Source organism: Atractosteus spatula, chromosome 16 (assembly GCF_055471065.1).
Source record: "Atractosteus spatula isolate fAtrSpa1 chromosome 16, fAtrSpa1.hap1, whole genome shotgun sequence".
Lineage (NCBI taxonomy): Eukaryota > Metazoa > Chordata > Actinopteri > Semionotiformes > Lepisosteidae > Atractosteus > Atractosteus spatula.
The window spans coordinates 16,713,803-16,735,614 of record NC_142721.1 but is presented as its reverse complement, the minus strand read 5'-3'; the positions used below and the strand labels follow the sequence as shown (position 1 = coordinate 16,735,614).

At 44.9% G+C, this 21,812-nt stretch overlaps 1 protein-coding gene across 2 annotated transcripts in view; it reads left to right on the top strand.

The window, feature by feature from the left end:
• LOC148819692 (uncharacterized) overlaps positions 1-18,960 on the top strand; it is a 36,698-nt gene extending 17,738 nt beyond the window's left edge. Inside the window, exons 7-18 of one of the 2 annotated variants that reach the window (XM_088934545.1) lie at positions 583-648; positions 1,568-1,681; positions 3,791-3,835; positions 4,679-4,753; positions 7,482-7,571; positions 8,478-8,570; positions 10,866-10,952; positions 11,301-11,390; positions 12,744-12,842; positions 14,628-14,652; positions 14,915-14,963; positions 15,787-18,960. In XM_088934545.1, the coding sequence (XP_088790671.1) occupies positions 583-648; positions 1,568-1,681; positions 3,791-3,835; positions 4,679-4,753; positions 7,482-7,571; positions 8,478-8,570; positions 10,866-10,952; positions 11,301-11,390; positions 12,744-12,842; positions 14,628-14,652; positions 14,915-14,963; positions 15,787-15,855 (902 nt within the window). In that variant the 3' untranslated portion in view covers positions 15,856-18,960. The remainder of the gene's footprint in view (positions 1-582; positions 649-1,567; positions 1,682-3,790; positions 3,836-4,678; positions 4,754-7,481; positions 7,572-8,477; positions 8,571-10,865; positions 10,953-11,300; positions 11,391-12,743; positions 12,843-14,627; positions 14,653-14,914; positions 14,964-15,786) is intronic. The other variant, XM_088934546.1, reaches the window with a different exon arrangement.
• The last annotated feature ends 2,852 nt before the right edge of the window (positions 18,961-21,812 follow it).

The window sequence follows — 21,812 nt, the reverse complement described above, 5'->3', positions numbered from 1 at the left end:
CTCAAAGATCAGATCCTTAAAGGAGCTCCGTTTTTAGATCATAAACCTAAGTCCACCTGGGTGGTTCTGGTTAAAAAAAAGTATTTGACTTTTTTTTAACTCACCGTAGAACTGTAGACACAATGCAGAATAATATTTCTAGGTCTTTATTCATCTTCTTGTCACTGTAACTGGATCTCCAGAAATGTATCTATGAATGATACTGACAGTATCTGTTGTGCTGCTGTGATCTCTGGAGGACCTCAGGGTGGGGAATCTGTCTGCTTTTCCCTCTCTGTTCCCTGCTGCTGTCTTGACATGACTGAACTGAACCAAGCGCCTCAGCAGTAGAACTAGACCACAGAATCAGTGAGTCTGGTGACTCCTGGCCATCAGCTCAGCTGCAGTCTGAGCGTGTTTGATCACACCTGGTCTGGACTGAGGTGAAGTTCCTGCCTTCAGCATGGAGAGTCAGAGTTCAGAGTGTGATGAAAGCAGTGTGTGAATTGTAGTGTTTTTTAACAGAGGCTGGTTAAAATTAAAATTCAGTGACAGTGTTGAGGAGTGGTGTCCAATTCACATGTTTGTGTCTGTTTTTTCCAGTGAAGAACTCAGTTTCCATCAGTTTCTCAATAATTAATTTTGTTGTGATAACAGTGATGTGGTCTGGTAAGTAAAATTAAAACTGATTGTTTCTATTTCCAATTTCAGAGAAGTATTAGCTGTTAGCTCGTGTATTTACAGTAATAAACACACACATGTTTGAGGTCCTGTATAGTGGCTGCTGAGCTGCTTGTCTTTGCTCCAGTGTGTGAGTGCGATGTGATTCTCAGGGCCAGTATACAGTCAGACCAGGAGTATTCAGTCTGTAACCAGCTGGACAGGCCCTGTTAGTGGACTGGTCCTGTATTCCTGTTCACTTATAAAGCCAGTGTATTACTGCTACTACAAAACAGTTACAGTGCCATATTGTAGTGTTCACATTAAAATCAAGCTCATAGTATGTAAACAGTGCAATACAGCACAATAGCTCACACCCTGTAAGCTTGTTGTCATGATTGTGTCCCTATTTGTTCTTGTGACACTGAATCTATTAGGAGAAGTGTGTGAACTGTACATGTGTTCCTCCTGTAGATTCACACAGAATGTCCTGTTAGTCTTGTAGTAAAGTGATATAGGGATGTATAAATGTTTTAATTACATGTAATAGTCCACCAGGTGTCTCTGCCCATTTTCCTAGGTTATAGGATGTTATAGTGTTGGCGCTGGAAAGATAGAGAGAAAACCGAAGAGAACAGGGGACAGTGGGAGACAGCTAGCGTGAGAGAAAGGTGTCTGATCAGTAGTGTACTGTAATAAACTAACTTTTCTTTAATACATAGTCCATTGTTCCACACCTGCCTGCTTGCCATTCTTTGCTACAACTGCTGTAGTAATGGAGCGATGTCTTCTCAGTGACACTAACAGGTCATAGAAACCTCAGAGACAGGGGCTGAGTCACTAGTGAGTCACTAAATGAAGTCAATAAGTCCGAGAAAATGAAGGGGAAGATGTTTTTGTTTCTGTTCTGATTTCCCTGTGTTCCCAGTTGCTCTGTGGGAGTACTTCAAGAGCCACACACCAGACACAGGTGTTAAAGCTGGTATTGGACTGGCCTGTGCCTCATCACTGATCTCCTCTCTCTGTGGGATTTATATTCAAGGTAAGAACACCTGCTTTCTCAGATCCAGGAGAGAGAGATTCGGTGTGAAGAGCTCAGATCTAGCCTCTCTTCTTGCTAGGTTTCAGTTCCGGAAAACACATGGAGCGATGTGATGGAGATACAGTAGAGAAAGAATCCCAGACTGCACTGGGAGGGATGAGAGCAGACTCTCACAATCTCTCTCCAACAGACACTCGATAAGAACAAGGAGTTTTCTAGAGAATCACAGGAAGCAGCTGGATCTATTACTGATACAGTGCTGCTTTAATTCAACATAAAACTAAGCTCAGGAAGTTATTTATGTGCTTTGTATAATAATTAATAATAATAATTGCTTACACTTATATAGCGCTTTCTGGACACTCCACTGAAAGCACTTTACAAGTAATGGGGATCCCCTCCACCCCCACCCCCACCAGTGTGCAGCCCCACCTGGATGATGCGACGGCAGCCATAGTGTGCCAGAACACTCACCCCACATCAGCTCTCAGTGGGGAGGAGAGCAGAGTAATGTAGCCAATTCATAGATGGGGATTATTAGGAGGCCATGACTGGTAAGGGCCAATGGGAAATTTGGCCAGGACACTGGGGTAACACCCCTACTCTTTTCGAGAAACACCCTGGGATTTTTAATGATCACAGAGAGTCAGGACCTCAGATTTACATCTCATCTGAAGGACAGCGCCTGTTTACAGTATAGTGTCCCTGTCACTATACTGGGGCATTAGGACCCACATGGACCACAGGGTGAGCGCCCCCTGCTGGCCCCACTAACACCTCTTCCGGCAGCAACCTTAGTTTTTCCCAGGGGTCTCCCATCCAGGTACTGACCAGGCTCACACCTGTTTAGCTTCAGTGGGTTGCCAGTTGTGAGTTGCAGGGTGATATGGCTGCTAAATACTGATTCACAATTTAAAAGTATTTATTTATTGAGGAGTTAGACCTAAGATATTTTAACTATCTTGGCCAAAGATCCCCTGCCTACTAGCAGCAGAAACAATGACTCTCACCAGATTTATTTCAGATACATTTGTGCCAGTTTGTACCACTAAAAGCAGTTTGTGCTGCTTTCCATCCTGGGAAATAGCGCCCTCTCTCTCCAGGCTAGTGGAATATACAGTATGTCTGTCCTGGTGCCCTGCTGTGTCAGCAGTATTTTAAAATAAGTCATCAAAGCAATGTTGTAAATTGTAATTTACATTGTAAATGTAATAAAAGGTCTGCCACCTCACAAATGTAAACAGTAATATCTCAATAGTTCTGAAAGAAAACAGTCTTTCATGAGCCAAAATGTAGACTAAACCAATGTTTTACTTTTGTTTTAACCACTTGTTTATGGGAATATATGTACAATAGGTGCCCAAAATCTATACTAGCATCGGGACCACATCTCACAACCGTCAGTTCTGTACCATGCCTCATCTCTTAGAGCTTGTAGGTCACTGAGTCCTGAAATGAGGTAAAATCATGGTCAATGAAGAGGTGGTGCGTATCACAGCTACATTTCTATACCAGTGGTATAGTCTGGACAAACACCAGAGAGCACTGACCAGTCAGGAAATTCAGACACTATATACTGCATTCCTAAAACCTCTGTATCAAAGCCATGCGTTTGGCTATACAAGATTTAAATCTAAATCACATATTTGGGAAATTGTTTTTGCTGTTTGTGGGGACAGAGGCTCAGTGACGTCACTCCCCGAAGATCGAGGGCGCACTTTCTGAGGAAGGAGAGCAGCACAAACACTCCTTTCAGAGGCACAAACGTGGCTCAGACAAGTGCAGGGGCTCAGGCAGCTCCCAGAGGCACCTGCACCTCAGGGCCCTCCTGCAGGAAGTGATGTCATACGAGGGGCAGGAGGGGTGCAGGAAGATGAGGGGGTTTCAGGAAGTGATGTGATGAGTTAGAGTAACAGGGGTGAAGAAGAACTTGGTTACTGTCATCTGTCTCCAACTCCATCAGTAAGAACAGCCACATGCTGTACAGTGCTCCACCAAACAGTTAATAGGACAAATAAATTGTTTTATTAAACAGTTTTTAGTATTTCTTTTCAATATCATAATTAAAAAATGTTTTAAATTTAGTGTCTATGTATCTTCTTTTTTCAGTGTATTCAAAGTGGAGGAAATCTTCTCAAAGCATCAGGAGAACAGGTATGGTCTTCTTACCTCAGTGTGTGACAGAGGAGACACTGCAGGGCCAAGCAGAACCTGAGACACACAAAACAGAAACACCAGAAACACCAGATAGCGAGAGAAGATCTCTTACATCCTGAATCGTGGGCAGACCATGGGCAGCAAACTGTTCCTGCAGAGTGATGTGGACAGGAACAGTACTGAGAAACAGTTAACAACACGTCTTTATACTGAATCAATAAATCTGTACAACCCTTCCAAAGGGAGATGGTCCTGCTTTCATGAGTTGAAAAACGATGCTGAAGTCTGATTGGTATCACTGACAGCGCAAAGCAGAATCCAGCTCCAGGGAGAGATGCCAGCGGACAGACACTGAGCTGAACATGTTGTGTTGTGTTTCAAATGGAATATTATGAAAAATCTACCAGGGAGAAAAATAATTAAAACTTTATTCTTTAGAGACTAATAGGACACTCTTATCTAAAGTGGATATTTCTTACAGCACATTGTCCCCTGTCACTACAGTGAGGAATTGCTTTAGAAAGTGTTGTTCTGAGGAGAGAGCACCACCTACTGGTCCACAAGCACCACTTGTAGCAGCTTGAGACTGTAGAGGTCTCTCAATCCAGTGCTGACCAGGCCAGGTCACACTACAGGGTGGGGACTCTGCTGTCCCTCCCACAGGCCTGGACAGCGATGTGTGGACTCTGGTCTCTGCTGTGTGCAGACACCTGTACTGTCAGAGGCACTGAGCCAGGGAGAGCTGGAGGGTGGTACCACACTATAGGTGAAGATAGCAGGGGAGAGGGACTGTGTGGCACTAACAGATACTGTACCTGCTTTGTTCTCTTTCTGCTGCAGTTCCCTTCTCTTGTTCAGTTGGCAGCATTGTTGTCCTCGTCCTTTTCAGAGCTTCCATAGAAAGGCTCATAGTGGGTAAGTACTGTACTCCAGTAACACACAAGATCCACAGCAGACCTTCAACACATGACCACTCTGAATGTGAATCTGTTACAGCTGGCACATCCAGACACAGTCACAGTGATGTAAATCTTTAAAGGCAGGACTGTGTGCAGGAGAGGTCTCTGGCCTGGAGTCTGTGGTCCTGACCCGAGCCAGGGAGCTGTGTCTGTTCTCCAGCTGATATCCTGGCCCACTAGAGCTTATCTGCAGCCCGTTGCTCATGCCTGTATCTCCTGAGCTACACTGAGGTCAGGAGCACTGGGCTGTGTCAGTAGCTGCAGCTGTTAACTCAGGTGTGTCTCTCGAGGCAGTAGAGTCACTGGCTGTGTCTTGGGGTCGAGGGTGAGTGTCTTTCATGACCCCAGGGGAGTGATAAGGCCAGTGTGGGACCCCCACTCTCTCTGGCAGGGTGAGCAGGCGCTGTCCCAGGAGATATCAGCTTGTCTTGGTTGTGGTGCTCAGTGCAGTCATGGTGAGCTCTCTTCAACACCCTCATCCTGCCTCACTGGACTCCTTTGGATCTCAAGTGTCTGAGCGTCTGCCCAGATATTCCTCCTCCACTTGGTTCAGTCAAGGGCCATAATCACACTGATAGTGTTAAGCAGGATCTTATTTTCAGTGCAAGCCAAGAGAAAGATTTTTCTTATTATTATAATCTACTGTATCCGAACACTTAATTCTAATGATATTCATAGCCTTGCTGCGATACCTTTAATTGATTGGGTGTGAAAACTATGTTGGACTTGATTGATGAGGTACTGAATCTGTAATGGGATTCCAGTGGAACCTGTTTCACAAGAAGAATGAGGTGGTTCAGGAGGATCCCTGCACTGACCTTGCCTGTGAAGGATGCACAGAGATCCCACTGAAAGGTGATTGATAAAATCATTGAATTGATTCGGGATGACCTCTACAGTTCAGTTGTGTATGTGTGTTAGTGAGGGGTTGTGTTAATTTCTGTCCACAGTGCTTAAACATTTCAGTAGGAATTCTGCTCTGTCGTTCTACATTTGTGTGAAGACTTTCACCTCCTCCTCATGTGCTGTAAGAGTTCCAGGCTTCTCCTTCACTGGTGTTGTAGCTTGGAATTTAATATATTAGTGTTGATAGTGGAGTCCAGATTGAATAGATGATCAAAATTCTCATCAATTTGATTCAATTAGATTCAATCCAATCCAACTCAAACCAATTCAGTCCCATTCAATACGAGCTTTATTGTCCCCTAGGGGAAATTTGTTTTTTTGGCACAGTCAAACAAACACAATGACAATACACATCATCAAAGGGAAGAGAATACAGCAGTGTTATAGGACATAAGAAATAAGAGACAAGGTAGTCACTTTGCGTTGTTTAAGAGTGTGATTGCAGTGGGGATGAAAGATTTCCTGAGTCTGCTGGTTTTACACCTGGGGACACAGAGGCGTCTCCCAGCTGGGAGAAGTGTGAATTCTCAATGGAGGGGTGAGACACACACTCTCTGATGCTTTTGGCTTTCTTAGTCACCCTCTGTCTGTAAAGGATACTTCAGTTGATTTGATTATTCCTGATTATTTTGCGCCTGATATTCCCTAATTGACCAGCCTGTTACAGTTACTGGTACTCATGTTGCCACACCAGCAAGTGAAGCAGGATGTGAAGACACTTTCAGTGAATGATTTGTAGAAAAGTTTAAGAATAGTTTTATCTGCCTTAAAGTACCTGGGTTTCCTAAGAAAGAAGAGTCTCTGTTGGCCTTTTTTATAGATTGTGTCACAACATTTGTCCCATTTTAGGTTTTTGTCAGTGACCAGTCGCAGGTACTTATAGTCATCGACAATTTCAACAGGCTGACCATCAATTGTAGTGGGCTGAGGGGTGTGGTAGTTTTCCTAAAATCAATAACCTGTTCCTTTGTTTTTGAAACATTTAAGTTTAGGGAGGACTCGTTGCACCAGTTAGTAAAATCATTTAGGATGGGCCCATGATGGTATTCTGTGTCCTTTAATAAACTGACCAGGGCTGTGTCATCAGCAAACTTCATGAGGTGTCTGTCTGTGTGCTTGCTTATGCAATCATTAGTATAATTGAATAGATTATCAAAAATCTCATCAGGATCCCCTCTTTCTTTGTCTAGGTGACCTCTTCCTTAGGTTGTCAGAAAACCAAGTCTGGTGTCGTTAAGTGGAAAGTCCATGAGGGTCCTGATGTTCCAGGTCCCTAATTTTAATGCTCTTTGGTGTTTTTGATCACAGACAGCTGATCCCTCTTTTGTCCAGTCAGGAGTGATGGGACAGGTATAGGGCTTATGTACTGTATATATGCCCTGTTTTAGGGCACCTTTTTTAACCACTTCCCACAAGGAGCTACTGTAGATCCTCAATAAGACTTCTCAGCGGCAATATCATGGTAAGAGAAGCAGCTCCAATAGCGAAGGGGGTCCTTCTGTATCTCACTCTGCTGATGGTGACCTTACATTGCCCATAGCCCAGGTTCCCTATCAGTTAGAGATGTAGTCCAAACTGAGCACTCTTCCAACCTCACCCACTGTTTACAGTGTACAGAGTGGTGTTTAAACTGGAATGATTTTATACTGACAGCATCAGTACCTGTAAGACCACTTTCCACAGGGCTGACAGAACCTGTACGTTACTAACTCTTTTGTGCTCAGTCCTGCATGTTCTATAAAAGATCTGCCCTTCCTGATCCACTCTTCTGTTCCCAGGTTATCTGACTGTGCTGATTGTAGCTCTTATTGCCCTGGTTGTGTCTCTGACACTTCAGAGGATCTGTTCAGCCCGGGGAGGATGTGGAGGTGAGTAGGAACAGTGCTGACTGTGCTGTAAATACAGATTCACAGGATACTGATGAGTCAACATCTACTGGAACAAGAACTGTCCCTCTGCCACTACGAAACATCACAAGAATAATTCACTGGGAGCAGCAGGAACAGTAAAGAACAGGAAAGGGGCGTCCAGACTGCACTGGGACCTCAAGTGGCTCTCAGAGAGTCGGGGTTGTTTATCTCTTCAGACCCAGAGGCTGCCTCATGCATGGGAGCTGAGAGCTCTGGGGACAGAGAGGAGGAGAATCAGTAAGCTGGAGCTGCAGAGGACAGTCTGGTCAGGGGTGCCTTCTTTCTCACACTGAGAGAGTCTCCCCAGAAAAGGGCAAGATAGGAATGAGCTTCTCGTGCCCCCCAAAAGATGGACACATGGCCCACCACTCTCTCACCTGCTGCTAGTCATCGATAGATGGACAGCTGAGGTAACCGATGGAGCTGTGTGGGCACAGAGATTGACTGCAGGAGAGGACCAGCAGCCTAGAGCTTTGATTATAAAAATTGGCTCAAAATTAGCTCAAGCTGCAGAAGTGGCTGCTATAGTTTTGAAGGAGAGGGAAGTGTAGACTAAAGAGACTCAGTTCCTCCAGCTTGTCAGTGTGGGACACTCCCTTCAGACTAAAGAGACTCAGTTCCTTCAGCCTGTCAGTGTGGAACACTCTCTTAAGACTAAAGAGACTCAGTTCCTTCGGCCCGTCAGTGTGGGACACTCCCTTCAGACTAAACCCTCTGTTTGATCTTGAAATGGGCAGCAGGGCTGTGTGTACAGTAGGTGAACAGCATGTTCCTTTCTGCCCTGATACTGGACTCTTGCATGTTTTTCTTATTCAGATATTTCTGGTTTTTAATAAGATTCAAATGCATGTTTTACTCTTTCAGATTTCTGTCAGAAAGCTGCAGTTGTGATTTTCTCCATGCTTCTGTTCGTGTTGAGCTTGCTGTATCTGGCCAGTGTCCTGGACACTCTCAGAGGTACAGTATGTACAGGGGCGAGTGTGTGACAGTCAGCAGGTTTAGACAACAGCTGACCTCCTGTGTGCCCACCTGTCAGTTCATGTGAATCAGGACATCCTGTGGGCATGTCATCATGCTGCACTCACACCCCAGCGTTTCCACAGTCCTGAGCAAACAGGCCCCCCACTCCTCTGAGCCCCACTGACAGCCCCTGTGCGGCTCTTCAGCTGCTGTGAGGAAAGGACTCCCCAGGGTTTGTATCTTCTGAGTGGACAGTAGTGCTCCAGTCCTGGAGAGAACTAGCAGGGCGTAAGTCAGGGTCTTACAGCCTGGAGACAAACCCTGAGTCACTCATTCACACTTCACATTCCTCTGCAGTAAGTCTGCTGCACCAGCCCAGAGTTATCTCAAGTGTGACACAGCATCACAGTGTAACTCTCACAGGCCTGTATGCAGGGCTCTCTCATGTTAATGCATTCTGCACATTGTTACCAGTTGGGGAGTATGAAATATCACAAAATGACCAAGCAGATGAATCAATAATTTAAATAATCAAAACCCCCTACTTGTAAAGATTTTGCCAAGAATATATAGTACCTGAGCGGTTGATATAATTAGAGGCACATGAGCTCTTTGTTCTCTGGCACAGATTTGGTGAAAAGAATACATTCAGGCACACTTGCTTAAACAATTACCAATGACAATACACACACTAACAACACTAACACTAACAATAAGCTACACTATTCACAGTACAAGATTACTGTAAATAAGTCAAACAAGGATTCCTCACCACCCACAAAAACACCAGACTGCTACCAAGTATTCAAACTCTTACATAACACCTACACAGGCCACAGAAGAAGAGACAAGATGCCTTCTAAACTAAATACAATTCAACCTGCAGTTGAACCTGGCTCCCTGTTCTAAAAATGCGCCCACTAACCAGGACAGGGCATTGTTAACTGTGGTTTCTTTACACAGGATATCAGAGTTCCCTGAACCACAGAGTAGCACACTTTGTGACAAGGATAAACACTTAGCTCCAATCTGATTTTCCCATTGATCACTTTGACCTTGTTGATCAACTTGTGCCTCATGTCTGCCTACTGTCTGAACAGCCCTGGTCAAAATGAGGAAAAACGCACACACTCCTCTCTTGAGATCGCAGCTGACAGTGACCTGTGCACGTCTGTCTGGCCAGGTGAAGGAGCTCCTCTCTCACAGTGACCTGTGCAAGTCTGTCTGGCCTCGTGGAGATCTCCTCTCTCACAGTGACCTGTGCACTTCTGTCTGGCCAGGTGAAGGAGCTCCTCTCTCACAGTGACCTGTGCAAGTCTGTCTGGCCAGGTGGAGATCTCCTCTCTCACAGTGACCTGTGCACGTCTGTCTGGCCAGGTGAAGGAGCTCCTCTCTCACAGTGACCTGTGCAAGTCTGTCTGGCCAGGTGGAGATCTCCTCTCTCACAGTGACCTGTGCACGTCTGTCTGGCCAGGTGGAGATCTCCTCTCTCACAGTGACCTGTGCACGTCTGTCTGGCCAGGTGGAGATCTCCTCTCTCACAGTGACCTGTGCACGTCTGTCTGGTCAGGTGGAGGAGCTCCTCTCTCACAGTGAAACTCAAACAATGTGCTCTGTCCAGCAGAGCTGTTTCCTGCAGGCTGAGAGCCACCACAGGCCTCTTGATTCTCTGAAAATCCAGTAATTCAGGTGTTATTATACCTCAGCCTCCCCTCCAAATCAATACATCTCATGCAGAGCTCACGTACCTTCGACTCCAACAACACAACTGAAGATGACCAGTCATTAGTGCTCTTTCCAAGATCATTGAGTCTTTCATCTGTCTTTGGGCTGTAGAACTGAAGAGCTCTCCTCTTGACAAGTGGCAGTAAGCCAGTCAAACACTGAGCGAATGAGTGAAGCCCAGTTTCTGAAGACTGTAGCCGCCATGAGAGCCGCAGCACCAGGGTTAAACAGCTGCCTGACGCTGGTGAGGGCGGAGGCCACAGGCCACCTGCTTCTGTTCTGTTGCGTGAGCCAGGCGTGATGAAGTCACACAGAGATAAAATCAAGTAAAACACGACTAGATAACTCCAAGACGATATGCAGAATTGAGGGGTGAAAAGAGGAAAAACAATGTTTAATTGTACAACTTTAAGAAACACAAATTGAGGAGCTCACATTTTGCTTCTTGACATCCTAGTGCTCAGCAGTGCCCCCCCATTTGTGAAACTGTGTTTCTTTGAAAGATACTCTGATGCTCACCTGCTGTGACTCTCAGGTAATTACAGTGATTATTAATTATGATTACAGGGGGACCTGGACTCATCTGTGAAGTCCTGTTTCTCTGGATTCTGGCTGTTGGGACAGTCTTTACAAAGGAAGACAGAGATGTAGATGGTACAGTAGGAATTATTTAAGTGTTATTTTAGACAGTTGTGATTGAATGTGATTGAGTGTCTTCTGTAAGTAGTTGTGTGTGATTCCTTGAAACACCTTACAGTTTCAGTTCACATTCTGACTTCCTGCTGCTTAGTGTCCCAGAGCCCCTCATGTCCTCCTTCAGACTGACCCTGTGACACATCTGGCTCATCTGTCCTGTTCTCCTCCACCCCTCCCTGCTGTTCTCACTGTGTTCTACACTCCTCACAATCACAGCAGAAACTCAGGCCTGGACAGCTGTGAGCTCATCCTGTAAAACCCATTTGCTCAGACACTCTTCTATAACAGCATCTTTCTGCTTTTCAGGTGTTTTAATGAGTATCTTCAACTTGGGGTACTTTGGGTTGCCTTTAGTGAATTCCACTGCACTCGCAACAGAATTAATTCTGAAAGCAAGTAAGTCACAATAATGATCTGTCCACTGTTCTCTGTGTAACATGCGCTGTTAACTTTTCTTCATCTTTAGGAAAGGTTATAAAGTATTTAAGGTGCAAAAATATTCTTAGTTAAAAATGTAGTTCTGTTTAAATGCCTGTGTGACAACTCCAGCTCAATAAGGACCACAAACACAGCCCTGCCAACGTGTCACCTTAGTGTTCTGTGTTTCCAGTGCTCTGTGTTCAATCTCACAGACACTCCAGCCTACTGGGTGATTCACTGGTGCTCTCTTGGGGGAGTCTGCATGGTCTTTTGTTTCTCTGTTCTTCTTTATATGACTCAGTCAGACCTTTCCACTAACTCTTCCTTATCTTCGTTAATCACTAACACTACCAGACACTGGAGTATTCAAGACGTCACATCACCCAATCAGTCTTCATTCCACTGGTCACTTTTCATCAATATAATTACTGACACTCAATTATAGTAGCTCTCCTCTCCTGGTTTCTCTATAATCTGCAAGATCAAGCTCTTACTAAGTCTGGATTTGCTGCTGAGCAGTTCTGTTTCACACAAACAGTTCAAACCTCAAGCAGAGCAGTTCTCTACTCTTCCCCTCATTCTGCCCAGGTGGTTTGGGGTCCTCTGGCCAGGAGGGCAGCCCTCAGCCAAGCGGGTTAAACCACATTTTGACTAAAGACCTTCAACTCTCACCACACCTTCATCTTCCTCCTCACCTTCAACTCTCACCACACCTTCATCTTCCTCCTCACCTTCAACGTTAGATAAACCTTTATTACTTTCATTTCTTTTAAATGAAATGTAGACATTTCTTGGTCTCATCTCTTCATAAAACTTTTATTCCAAACTCTCCATTATTTTACCCATTAATGTCATCTTTCTCTACAGAATGAATGAAAAGAAAAAAATGAGAAAAACAAGGAATGAAAAAAGGAATAAAACAATAAAAAGTTTGAGCTGATGAATCTACTGAACATTCTTTAGGATCAGCAGTGAAGGAAATGAATGATCAGTTTCTTTGTAGCCGGTGGAGTGGAGCTCCTTTGGCCTTGAACTGACATGATGAGCTTGTTGTGAAGAGTCACTCTCAGAGTGTAGAAAGTTCTAGTATTATTGAAAAACAGTACCAAAGTAAACTTAGACAAGGCAGACCAAATCAATTTCTTAACACTTCTGTGTGTTAAAAAGTGCCATTTAGTGCCTGTGGAATGTTTTTCACATTTTATCACTACACCAGTATCACCATAAAATGTGATAGCAGTGTCAGTAGTTTTAAATAGAATCAGTAAAATTATGATGTCAGATGTTCTGCCACCACTTGTTTATCAGTATCAATGTCTTGAATTCCAGCTAAAGGCTACCGAGCTGTGAAAGATCTTCGCTTGGTGGTCGTGCCCTGTGAATCCCTCTTTGTGATCTGCGGTGTTGTGTGTCTGATGTATAAATACTGTGAGTATCTCAGTCCTGAGTTCTAGCAGTTATCCTTTATACAGTAGTAATGGAGGACAGAGACAGAGCAGGAGAAAACTGAAGGGTGTTTTAACATCTGTGGTAAAAATACAAGCAGCTGTTGATACATTCTAGGAAAGGATTTCATTGACAAAGTTATGCAAGATGATCAAATACATGTGAGATTTGTAAAGAAGTTGAGTATTTACAATTTCACTCAACTGATACCCTTACTGGAAGCTTTTCCAGTAACTGAAGATCAGGAGGGATAAACAAGTCAGTCACCCAGCTCTGCCCTACAGCTTGTCTCCTTCTGAATGGGGTTTGAGTCTCCTCCTGCTGTGGCCAGGAGGCTGCCCACTGACCAAGCAGGTCAACCTGTCTCACCAAGAATTCCAGGCATTTACAAGGCATTCAGTTCTTGGATGCTGTTGTTCCCAGTGAAATAAAGTGTGTTATCTTAGCAATTGAAGGAAAGAGAAGTAATTGCAGAATTTTTTATTGTTTTATTTGAACACCAGCTTCTGAAAAATTGATCTTTGAAGACAGAAAAACAAAATTTTGCCTGCTGTTATTTTGCTTTTTTCTGTATTTTTTTGTCTTCTGAGAGGACACAGTAAGAGATAAAAGAAATGTGATTGTTTACACGTGCACCAGGGGTTCGCTTCAGTGTAAGACATGAACCAGGCCTCTGTTGTGTTGAGGGGGAGAATATTCCAGGTGGAAATTGGCTCTGGGTGCCTGGATCACTAAAGGGTTTTAAACACCCTCACCCTACAGGTACCTCTTCACAGAAGGTCCTTCCTTAATTGAACTGATCACAGCAAGTCTGGAACATCTCAGAGTCTGACAGCCAGGGACACAGGCAGGTTCCTGCTGTAGTTTCTTAGAGGTACTGAGGCCCAGAAATGAGATCAACTGGAAGATATATACAGTAAATATACCAGATAGCAGCCAGTCTGGTGAGAGATAAGGCCCTCTGCAGGAAGTTTGTCTCGGTTTCCTGTTGTCAGTGTTGCACTTCAGGAATGAAGCAGCGTGTCCATTCAGGCACAACACTTTTATTTAGGTTTCTGTAAAATTTACAGAGGCTATTAATTAGCGCTGCTGTGTTTCACCCCAGTGCGACATTTGCTGTTATATTATACTTTTAAACCAAAGTTCGTGCACTTGGGTAAAAACACTGCAGTCAATTCACACAAAAATAATAATGTTAACAGAAACTCACATCAATTAAACTGAAAAATGTTTTTTAGCATTGTGCATTACATCAGCAGTGCTTGGGAACTTATTTAAATCACCATTCACAGCTCTGACCTGTTCCTGGGAATACTGGTGTGACGTTGTGTGAAAACAGAATTGGGTGTGACTCATACAGAAAGACATACTCGTCTTGTGACAAAGGAAGTCTCACAGCTGAAGGAGACACTTGATTTATCAGCCTCTGTTAATCTCAACACAACCTCAGGCTGGATAATGCTCTTGTCCAAACTGGGTGGTGTTGTACTCTATATGTGCTGCTGTATACAGTATGTACAGGTACTGTACTGCTCAGCTCTGTTGACTGTTGACTCATCACAATTGTGGGGATGAAGTACAGGTACATGTATATCTATGTATATATGCATCTCATTAACTCTGTGACACCAATGTTTTTCCTTACAGACTTGAATAATTTTTCTTAGGTAACCTTAAGATTACAACATCTTTGGTTTTTCTCTTTTTAATGATTTTAAACTGATGGGAATGTTTAGTTTGTCTAAACTTGTTTTTTGTCCTCTCCAGATAAGAATAAGAACAACAAACCTGAGTAAGTAAAAAGTCAAATATTTCTCACTTTGAATATGTACAGGAAAGAGAATTAGTTTTCAAGCTGTTATAAACAGAAAACAGAATGAATTCTGAAAAGTGTCAGGAAAGCATTTCAACTGTGTTTAAACTTAAGCAAGCTTGCCATTCTGTAGCAAAAATGTTTGTTTAGGTACTATATTTAAAAAAAAGTCTTAAACATTAAATTTGGTATATGTAACATATATTTATGAAAATCTTAAAATAACACTTATGTTTTACAGGATAGAGGGAAAATTACCAACATTACAGACATTATTGCAAAAACAGGAGGTACTGTATGTTTCTCATTTTTTTCTGTCCTGCTCTTAATAGGACTGACAAAAAGACCAATACCAGCTGAATCCAGAAATCTGAGAGGCATTTAAACTGATGGGTGTTATAAGTTTGCACTTAATAAAACTGGATCCTGTTTGTCCAGGGCTGATGCCTGGGAAAGTTCTGCATCAGGGAAATCGAAAGTCAGTGTGCAGTGAAATTTCCAAAGACTGTTTCAGTCGTCCTAAAAGCAGGAAACGACATTAGGAATGAGGGGCAGCAGTCTGTAGGAGAGTTTATGGACAGGAGGACAGGAAAGTCACAGCACACAGATAGGGCTGTATAATAATAATAGTAATACTAATAACAGATGAATAAATGAATAATAGGCTGTTGGCTGGTGTTGTTCCTGATGCCCCTGTGTGATTGTCCAGGACACAGGTCCCCCTGAGGAACTGCAGCTCAAGCCTTCACTGGGCTCTGATGGGGCCACATAGGACATACTTAACTCAAGACTCTTCTCTTGCTAAAGGCTCTTGAGTTGTTGCTGCTCCAGATGGCCAGGTTGTGAATCACACACATCTTTAATTAGCAGTTATTGGTGTCTCCTTTCCCTTTGACACTTTCCCCTGTTTACTGTGGTAATTCCAGAATTACCACTTTGAGTGGAAACCTGTTGTAATAAACAACAACCAATGAAACTCCAAATGAAAAGACTTTTTCACAAGGAGCTGGAGTGTGTGGCTCTCTTATCCCCTGTGGGTTTGTAGACGCTGATCCATTGACAGCCCCTCACAGACAGACTGCAGTCCAGTGAAAGTGTCTCTTTCTGTTACAGAGAGACTCCAACCCCCCTGAAGAAGAGCGAAGCCCAGAAGAAGCTCAGCTCAATAAGGAGTCTGACTGATGGCAGGTTCCAGGCCTGAAGAGAGCAGGAACACTCACTCCCACTCACTCCCACTCACTCCCACTCACTCCCACTCACTCCCACTCACTCCCACTCACTCCCACTGTCAACCACTGTCAACCACTGTCAACCACTGTCAACCACTGTCACCAGCACCCACAGACACTCACTGTGAGGTTGTGCGTCTTGTTTGGTGGTGAGAAGTGTAACTTGTTTTCCAACTCGTTGACTGCCCCACCAGAGGAAACAACACACTAGACCTTGTTTATACTAATGTACCCGGCGCTTACAAAGCAGCACCTCACCCCCCTCTTGGACAATCTGACCACATCTCCCTGTTCCTACTCCCAGCCTACTTACGACTTCTCAAACGCACCAAGGGTTCAGTTATAGCTGTAAAAAACATGGACCAAAGAGGCAGAATCAATGCTTCAGGACTGTTTTGAGTGCACAGACTGGAGTGTGTTCAAAGATGCAGCCTCATACGGATCCCACACCGATATCGACACGATTGCATCATCAGACACCAGCTACATCAGCAAATGTGTGTAACGATCCTCTGGAGAGCAGATAGGGATCCTATGCAGACGCAGGAGTCACGGCAACTAACAATCCAAAACAAGGAGCCAGATCGTAATCAGAGGGAGAAAGGTAGGTCGAAATCCGGTAAAGACACTGGTGGCTAGCAATCCGAGGAGCAAGGCAAAATCCGAAGGCCGAAGGCGAAAAGGGAAGTCGATAATCCGGGACAACAAAAGGGTAGAGCTCACGAGGTGTATACTCAATACCGAGCAACGGGAAGCAGGTTAGAATGGTATGACTAACGCGACGTGCCGCACGGTCGAGCAATTGCAGGTGTGTTAAGTCGTGTGGCGGCGCTTGTTAATAATAACCCACTGCTGGAGCTGATTAGCTCGCTTACGAGTTGATCTCTGCGGTCGTGACAATGTGCCGATGATGCGGCGAGCGTTAAAAAGATACGCAAACTCCCAAATCAGAAACCCTGGATGAACACCGAGATCCGCTCCCTGCTCAAAGCCCGTGTGCAGCCTTCAAATCTGGTAATGAGGAAGAATTGAGAGGGGCTAGGAAAAAATTAAGAGCTGGCATAAAATCTGCCAGGAAACAGTACAAATCCCAGATAGAACACCACTCCAACACCAACGCTAACCCACGACACATGTGGCAAGACATAAATACAATCACAAGCTACAAGAGCAAAACAAGCCCTGTAAGCGCTACTGACCCCTCTCTTCCAAACAAGCTTCACACCTTCTACGCACGCTTTGAAGCTCATAACCCTGAACCAACCACCTGGACCACTGACTCCCCTGCCACCCCACCCCCCACACTGTCCAAGCTAGATGTGTGGAAATCACTAAGTAGAGTGAACACACAGAAAGCTGCTGGACCTGATGGTATCCCTGGCCTTGTACTCAGAACATGTGCCTGGCAGATAGCTGATGTCAACATGTCCTTGGCCCAGGCCACTGTACCAAGCTGCTTCAAGACAACCAACAACGTGCCAGTACCAAAAAAATCAGCCCCCACATGCCTGAACGACTACCACCCTATCGCACTCCCTCCCATCATAATGAAGTGCTTTGAAAAACGACTTATTCCACACATTAAAGCCAGCATTCCAAAAACACTGGATCCTCTCCAGTTTGCCTATCGCACAAACCGCTCCACGGAGGATGCAATCTCTATAGTTTTACACACCACACTAACCCACCTGGATAAAAGGAACACCTATACAAGAATGCTGTTCATTGACCTTAGCTCAGCATTTAACACCACCATACCCATAAAACTTTCTACCAAACTCAGGGCTCTAGGTTTAGATACAACTCTCTGTAGCTGGATCCTAGACTTCCTCACCAGCAGACCCCATACTGTCAGGATTGGCAACCTCACCTCCAACACACTCACCCTTAACACCGGTGCCCCTCAAGGCTGTGTGCTCAGCCCACTGCTTTACTCCCTGTTCACCCGCGACTGTACTGCCACGTTCAGCACAAACGCCATCATCAAGTCTGCTGACAATACCACAGTCGTGGGCCTGATCACTGACAACGATGAGGCTGCCTACAGGGAGGAGATAAAACAACTTGCAGGCTGGTGCCGAACCAACAACCTATGTCTCAACATCAGCGAAACCAAAGAGCTGATCGTTGACTTCAGGAGACAAGGAAAAGTCCACTCCCCCATCTATATCGGAGGGTCTGCAGGAGAGATGGTGAAGAACTTCAAATTCCTAGGTGTTCACATCTCTAAGGACCTCACATGGGCACTCAACACCTCCAGTCTCATCAAGAAGGCACAACAGTGGCTGTACTTCCTGCGAAGGCTGAAGAAAATACGCCTGCATCCACGGATCCTCACCAACGTCTGCAGATGTACGGTGGAGAGCATACTGACCAGCTGCTTCACAGTCTCGTACGGCAACTGCACCGCATCCGACCATAAGGCACTGCAGCGGGTGGTCAAAACTGCCCAACACATCACCGGCAGTGCCTTACCATCCATCCAGGAAATCTACAACACCAGGAGTCTGAAACAAGCCACCAAAATTATCTCTGACCCAACTCACCCCGGTCATAACTTGTTTGTCCCCCTACCATCTGGCAGAAGGTTCCGGACAATCCAGTCGCACACAACTAGAGTCCAAAACAGCTTCTTCCCCAGAGCCGTCAAGCTGGTGACGCCCCCACTCCCTCCCAACATACTATGATCTCTCCTCACTTCTTCCTGTACCCACAATGACTGTACTCCAACACCACTACACACACGACAACTGAATGGAAGCTAAAAATGGACTTAAAACCGTATTAGTTGTAATATTTATTAATCACCATACTGTTCCCCGAATTACCTTGCACTGTTTTTGTCCTGTTGTATTATTTTCTCTGTTTGCGTATTTGCACAGTTTTGATTATGTTATGTTATTACACTGTTATTGTTATTGTGTTGCTGTCTATTGTCTTATCTTCTGTTCTATTTATATACTGCACCTGAGTGACTAACCAGAAACACTTTTCACTATACTTTGCACCTGTGTCAGTATAATCACAAATAAAATAAAGTTGAAAGTTAAAGTTGTTTTGATCTGTAAAGTCCTGTGTGAGTCTGTTTCCACTCATGTTAATTGTTTACTGTTTGGACTGAAAATGGACCTGTTTTTTTACTACTGTTAGTGCCTCTCTGAACTGTACACAGAGTCTACTGGCACTGAGTCCTCCACATGCATGAGATGTATGACTCTAGAGACTTCCTGCTACAGAACCAGGCAGGTCTGCGGGATGACTCTGTGGACATATTTCTGCAGAACGCTATTGAGGAGAACATCTCAACAGCAAAACGAGGGAAAAAACAAAGACAATTTAAGAAACCAGGCTGCAAGCATCGGAAAGGGACAGAGTCCATGTGAGGAGTAATAATCTCGACCTTCTGCCATTGATAACCCACTGTAATGTTCAGTCACTTAGGATCAAGGTTGATGAGCTACAAGCAAGTGTCAGCTGTCTCTATGGCTGCAGGACTGCTGGTTTGCTGGCCTCTACAGAGACTTGTCTCACAGACTCAGATTTGGACCCGGACCTGACCGTTGATGGGTTTGGCGCCCTGCTCGTGCTGGACTGAGACAGAACTGTCTGGGAGTGTATCAGCATCGTCACAGTGCGAGAGAGGCTCCGTCTGCCTGATATTGACTTGCTCTCAGTATCAGGGAGACCTGTTTGTCTGCCCAGAGAATTCCCCCAGATGTCCATAACCGTTGTGTACATTCCCCAAAGCAAATGATACAAAGACAGTAAACAGCCCTTGTAATGTGACTCTGTTAAAGCTCTGTCCTCCAATGCACCTAATTTGATCCTGGGTGATTTTAACCACTGCAACCCGAGAAAGTCTTTGAATAATGTCTCCCAGTATGCCAACTGCCCAGCTTGTAACAGTAGAACCCGGGTTCAATCAGAGAGGCGTACGAGGCTGCTGTGGATCCTTCTCCTGGCTCGTCTGAGCTCAGCACTGCTCCTCACACCCACCTGCAGGACAGCACTGCAGAGGGAGGAAGCTCAGTGCTGCCAGTCAGGGTCTGTTCTTCTTGCACCGGCTGGTCTGGCCTGTTACACCTGCGACCAGTCAGCCAGACTCACAGCTGTGCTCTGCAGTTATACATCTTTCTGCAGGGAAACAGTGATTCTTACAAAACCCGTTCAAGTTTATTCAGGTAGTGAGCCTTGGGTAAACAAGTCACAGAAGAGCCAACCTGCCACAAGTACACTGCTTCACCACAGGGCAGCGAGCCTGTGAAGAGGGAAGTCAGGTCTGATGCTCAAGAAGATTCAAGCATCAGGAAAAACTCGAAGGCGCACCAAGTTCTAGAAATGTCCATGGAGCAGAATGAAAACTAGGGTGAGGCTGCAGGACAGAGGTAATCTCTCCAAAAGCACAGTGAACACTGATGGTTTTAACACTTACAGAGAGCTGGCTGATGAACTACATGGTTTTTACCCTGTTTGACCAGCATGACCATCACCAAGGTTGAATTTGATGCTCAATGTGTTTCAAACGTTTTGAAGAAAACTGAAGTCAAGAAAGGTCTGTCCTGACCTGCCCCTGCTCAGTGAACTTGAGCTCCTTCCACCTGGGCTCTGACTTTAACTACTCAGAGCAAATTGATCTTTTATTCCCACACTTATGAACTTGCTCAATGTGGACAATTGATTGTGTATTTTAATGTATATCTTTTTGTTTCTCATCATACATGTATGTCTCTTACATGTGTTAATGTATTATTTCTTTCAGCAGAATTTTTATTAAAAGTCAGTGTCATAAATCTGATTTCTTGACTGGTCCTTCTCTTCATCCTCAATCTCCCCTCTCCTTCTCCCTCCTTCTCTCTCCTTGTCTTTGTCTGGTCTGTCCTTCATGTCCTTGCTGACATGCCTCTGTTGTCTTTGTGTCTTTGTCCTTTCTGCATCATTCCTATTTGTTAAAGATGTTTTTGAAATACATTCCCAGCTGTGTTGATGGAGCTCTTTCCTTGACGAAACAGCTTGTAAAGATCTTCAGCTCAGTGATCTACAGATCACTCATGTGACCAGACTGAACACCTGGAGATCTACAGATCAGTGATCTACAGATCATTCATGTGAACAGACTGAAGCACCTGGAGATCTACAGATCAGTGATCTACAGATCACTCATGTGAACAGGCTGAATGTTTTCAGTGTTGTCTGCTATGATCATCTTTGCCCTTGTTGTCTGGTTTGTCTTTCTTGTTTCTGTGTGTCTGAAACATGGCTGCCATTGTGATCTCTGTCTACTGCTCTTTCCCCTCGTTGCCACTGGCTCTGCTGTTGTTTTTGTTGTCTCCTCTGTGTTTGTTCTCATCCCTTCTGTTGTCATTTCTACCAGTCTAGTTACCCAGACAGTCCTGTTAGTTCTGCTCTACTGACTGATCTTTGTACAGACCAGGGCTTCCAGCTGATCTGATCTTCTGTCACTGGCTCAGTCTCTGTAGGCTTTGGGAAACAAGACCCTTCCTCACCTCCCAGCGTCACCTGCACTGCCTGACAGCTCTCTCATCTCCTGGAAGAGCCCCTGATTCACTACAGCAGCCTCAGGGGGGCGCTCCTGCTCCTCTCCTGTGTCTCCTGGTCCTGCACACTACAGGGCCTCCAGCATCTCCTCTGTCTGCTCCTCAGCAGGAGGGTCACAGGACCAGGGCCAGCAGGACTGCCTGGCTGCCTCAGGACAGAAGGCAAAGGGCTCTTTATAAAAGTTTCCCCCTGGCCTTTACCAGTCATGGCCTCCTAATAACCCCCATCTCTGAACTGGCTTCATCACTCTGCTCTCCTCCCCACTGAGAGCTGGTGTGTGTGAGGGGACTGGAGCATCATCCAGGTGGGGCTGCACACTGGTGGGGGGGAGTGGATCCCCATTATCTGTAAAGA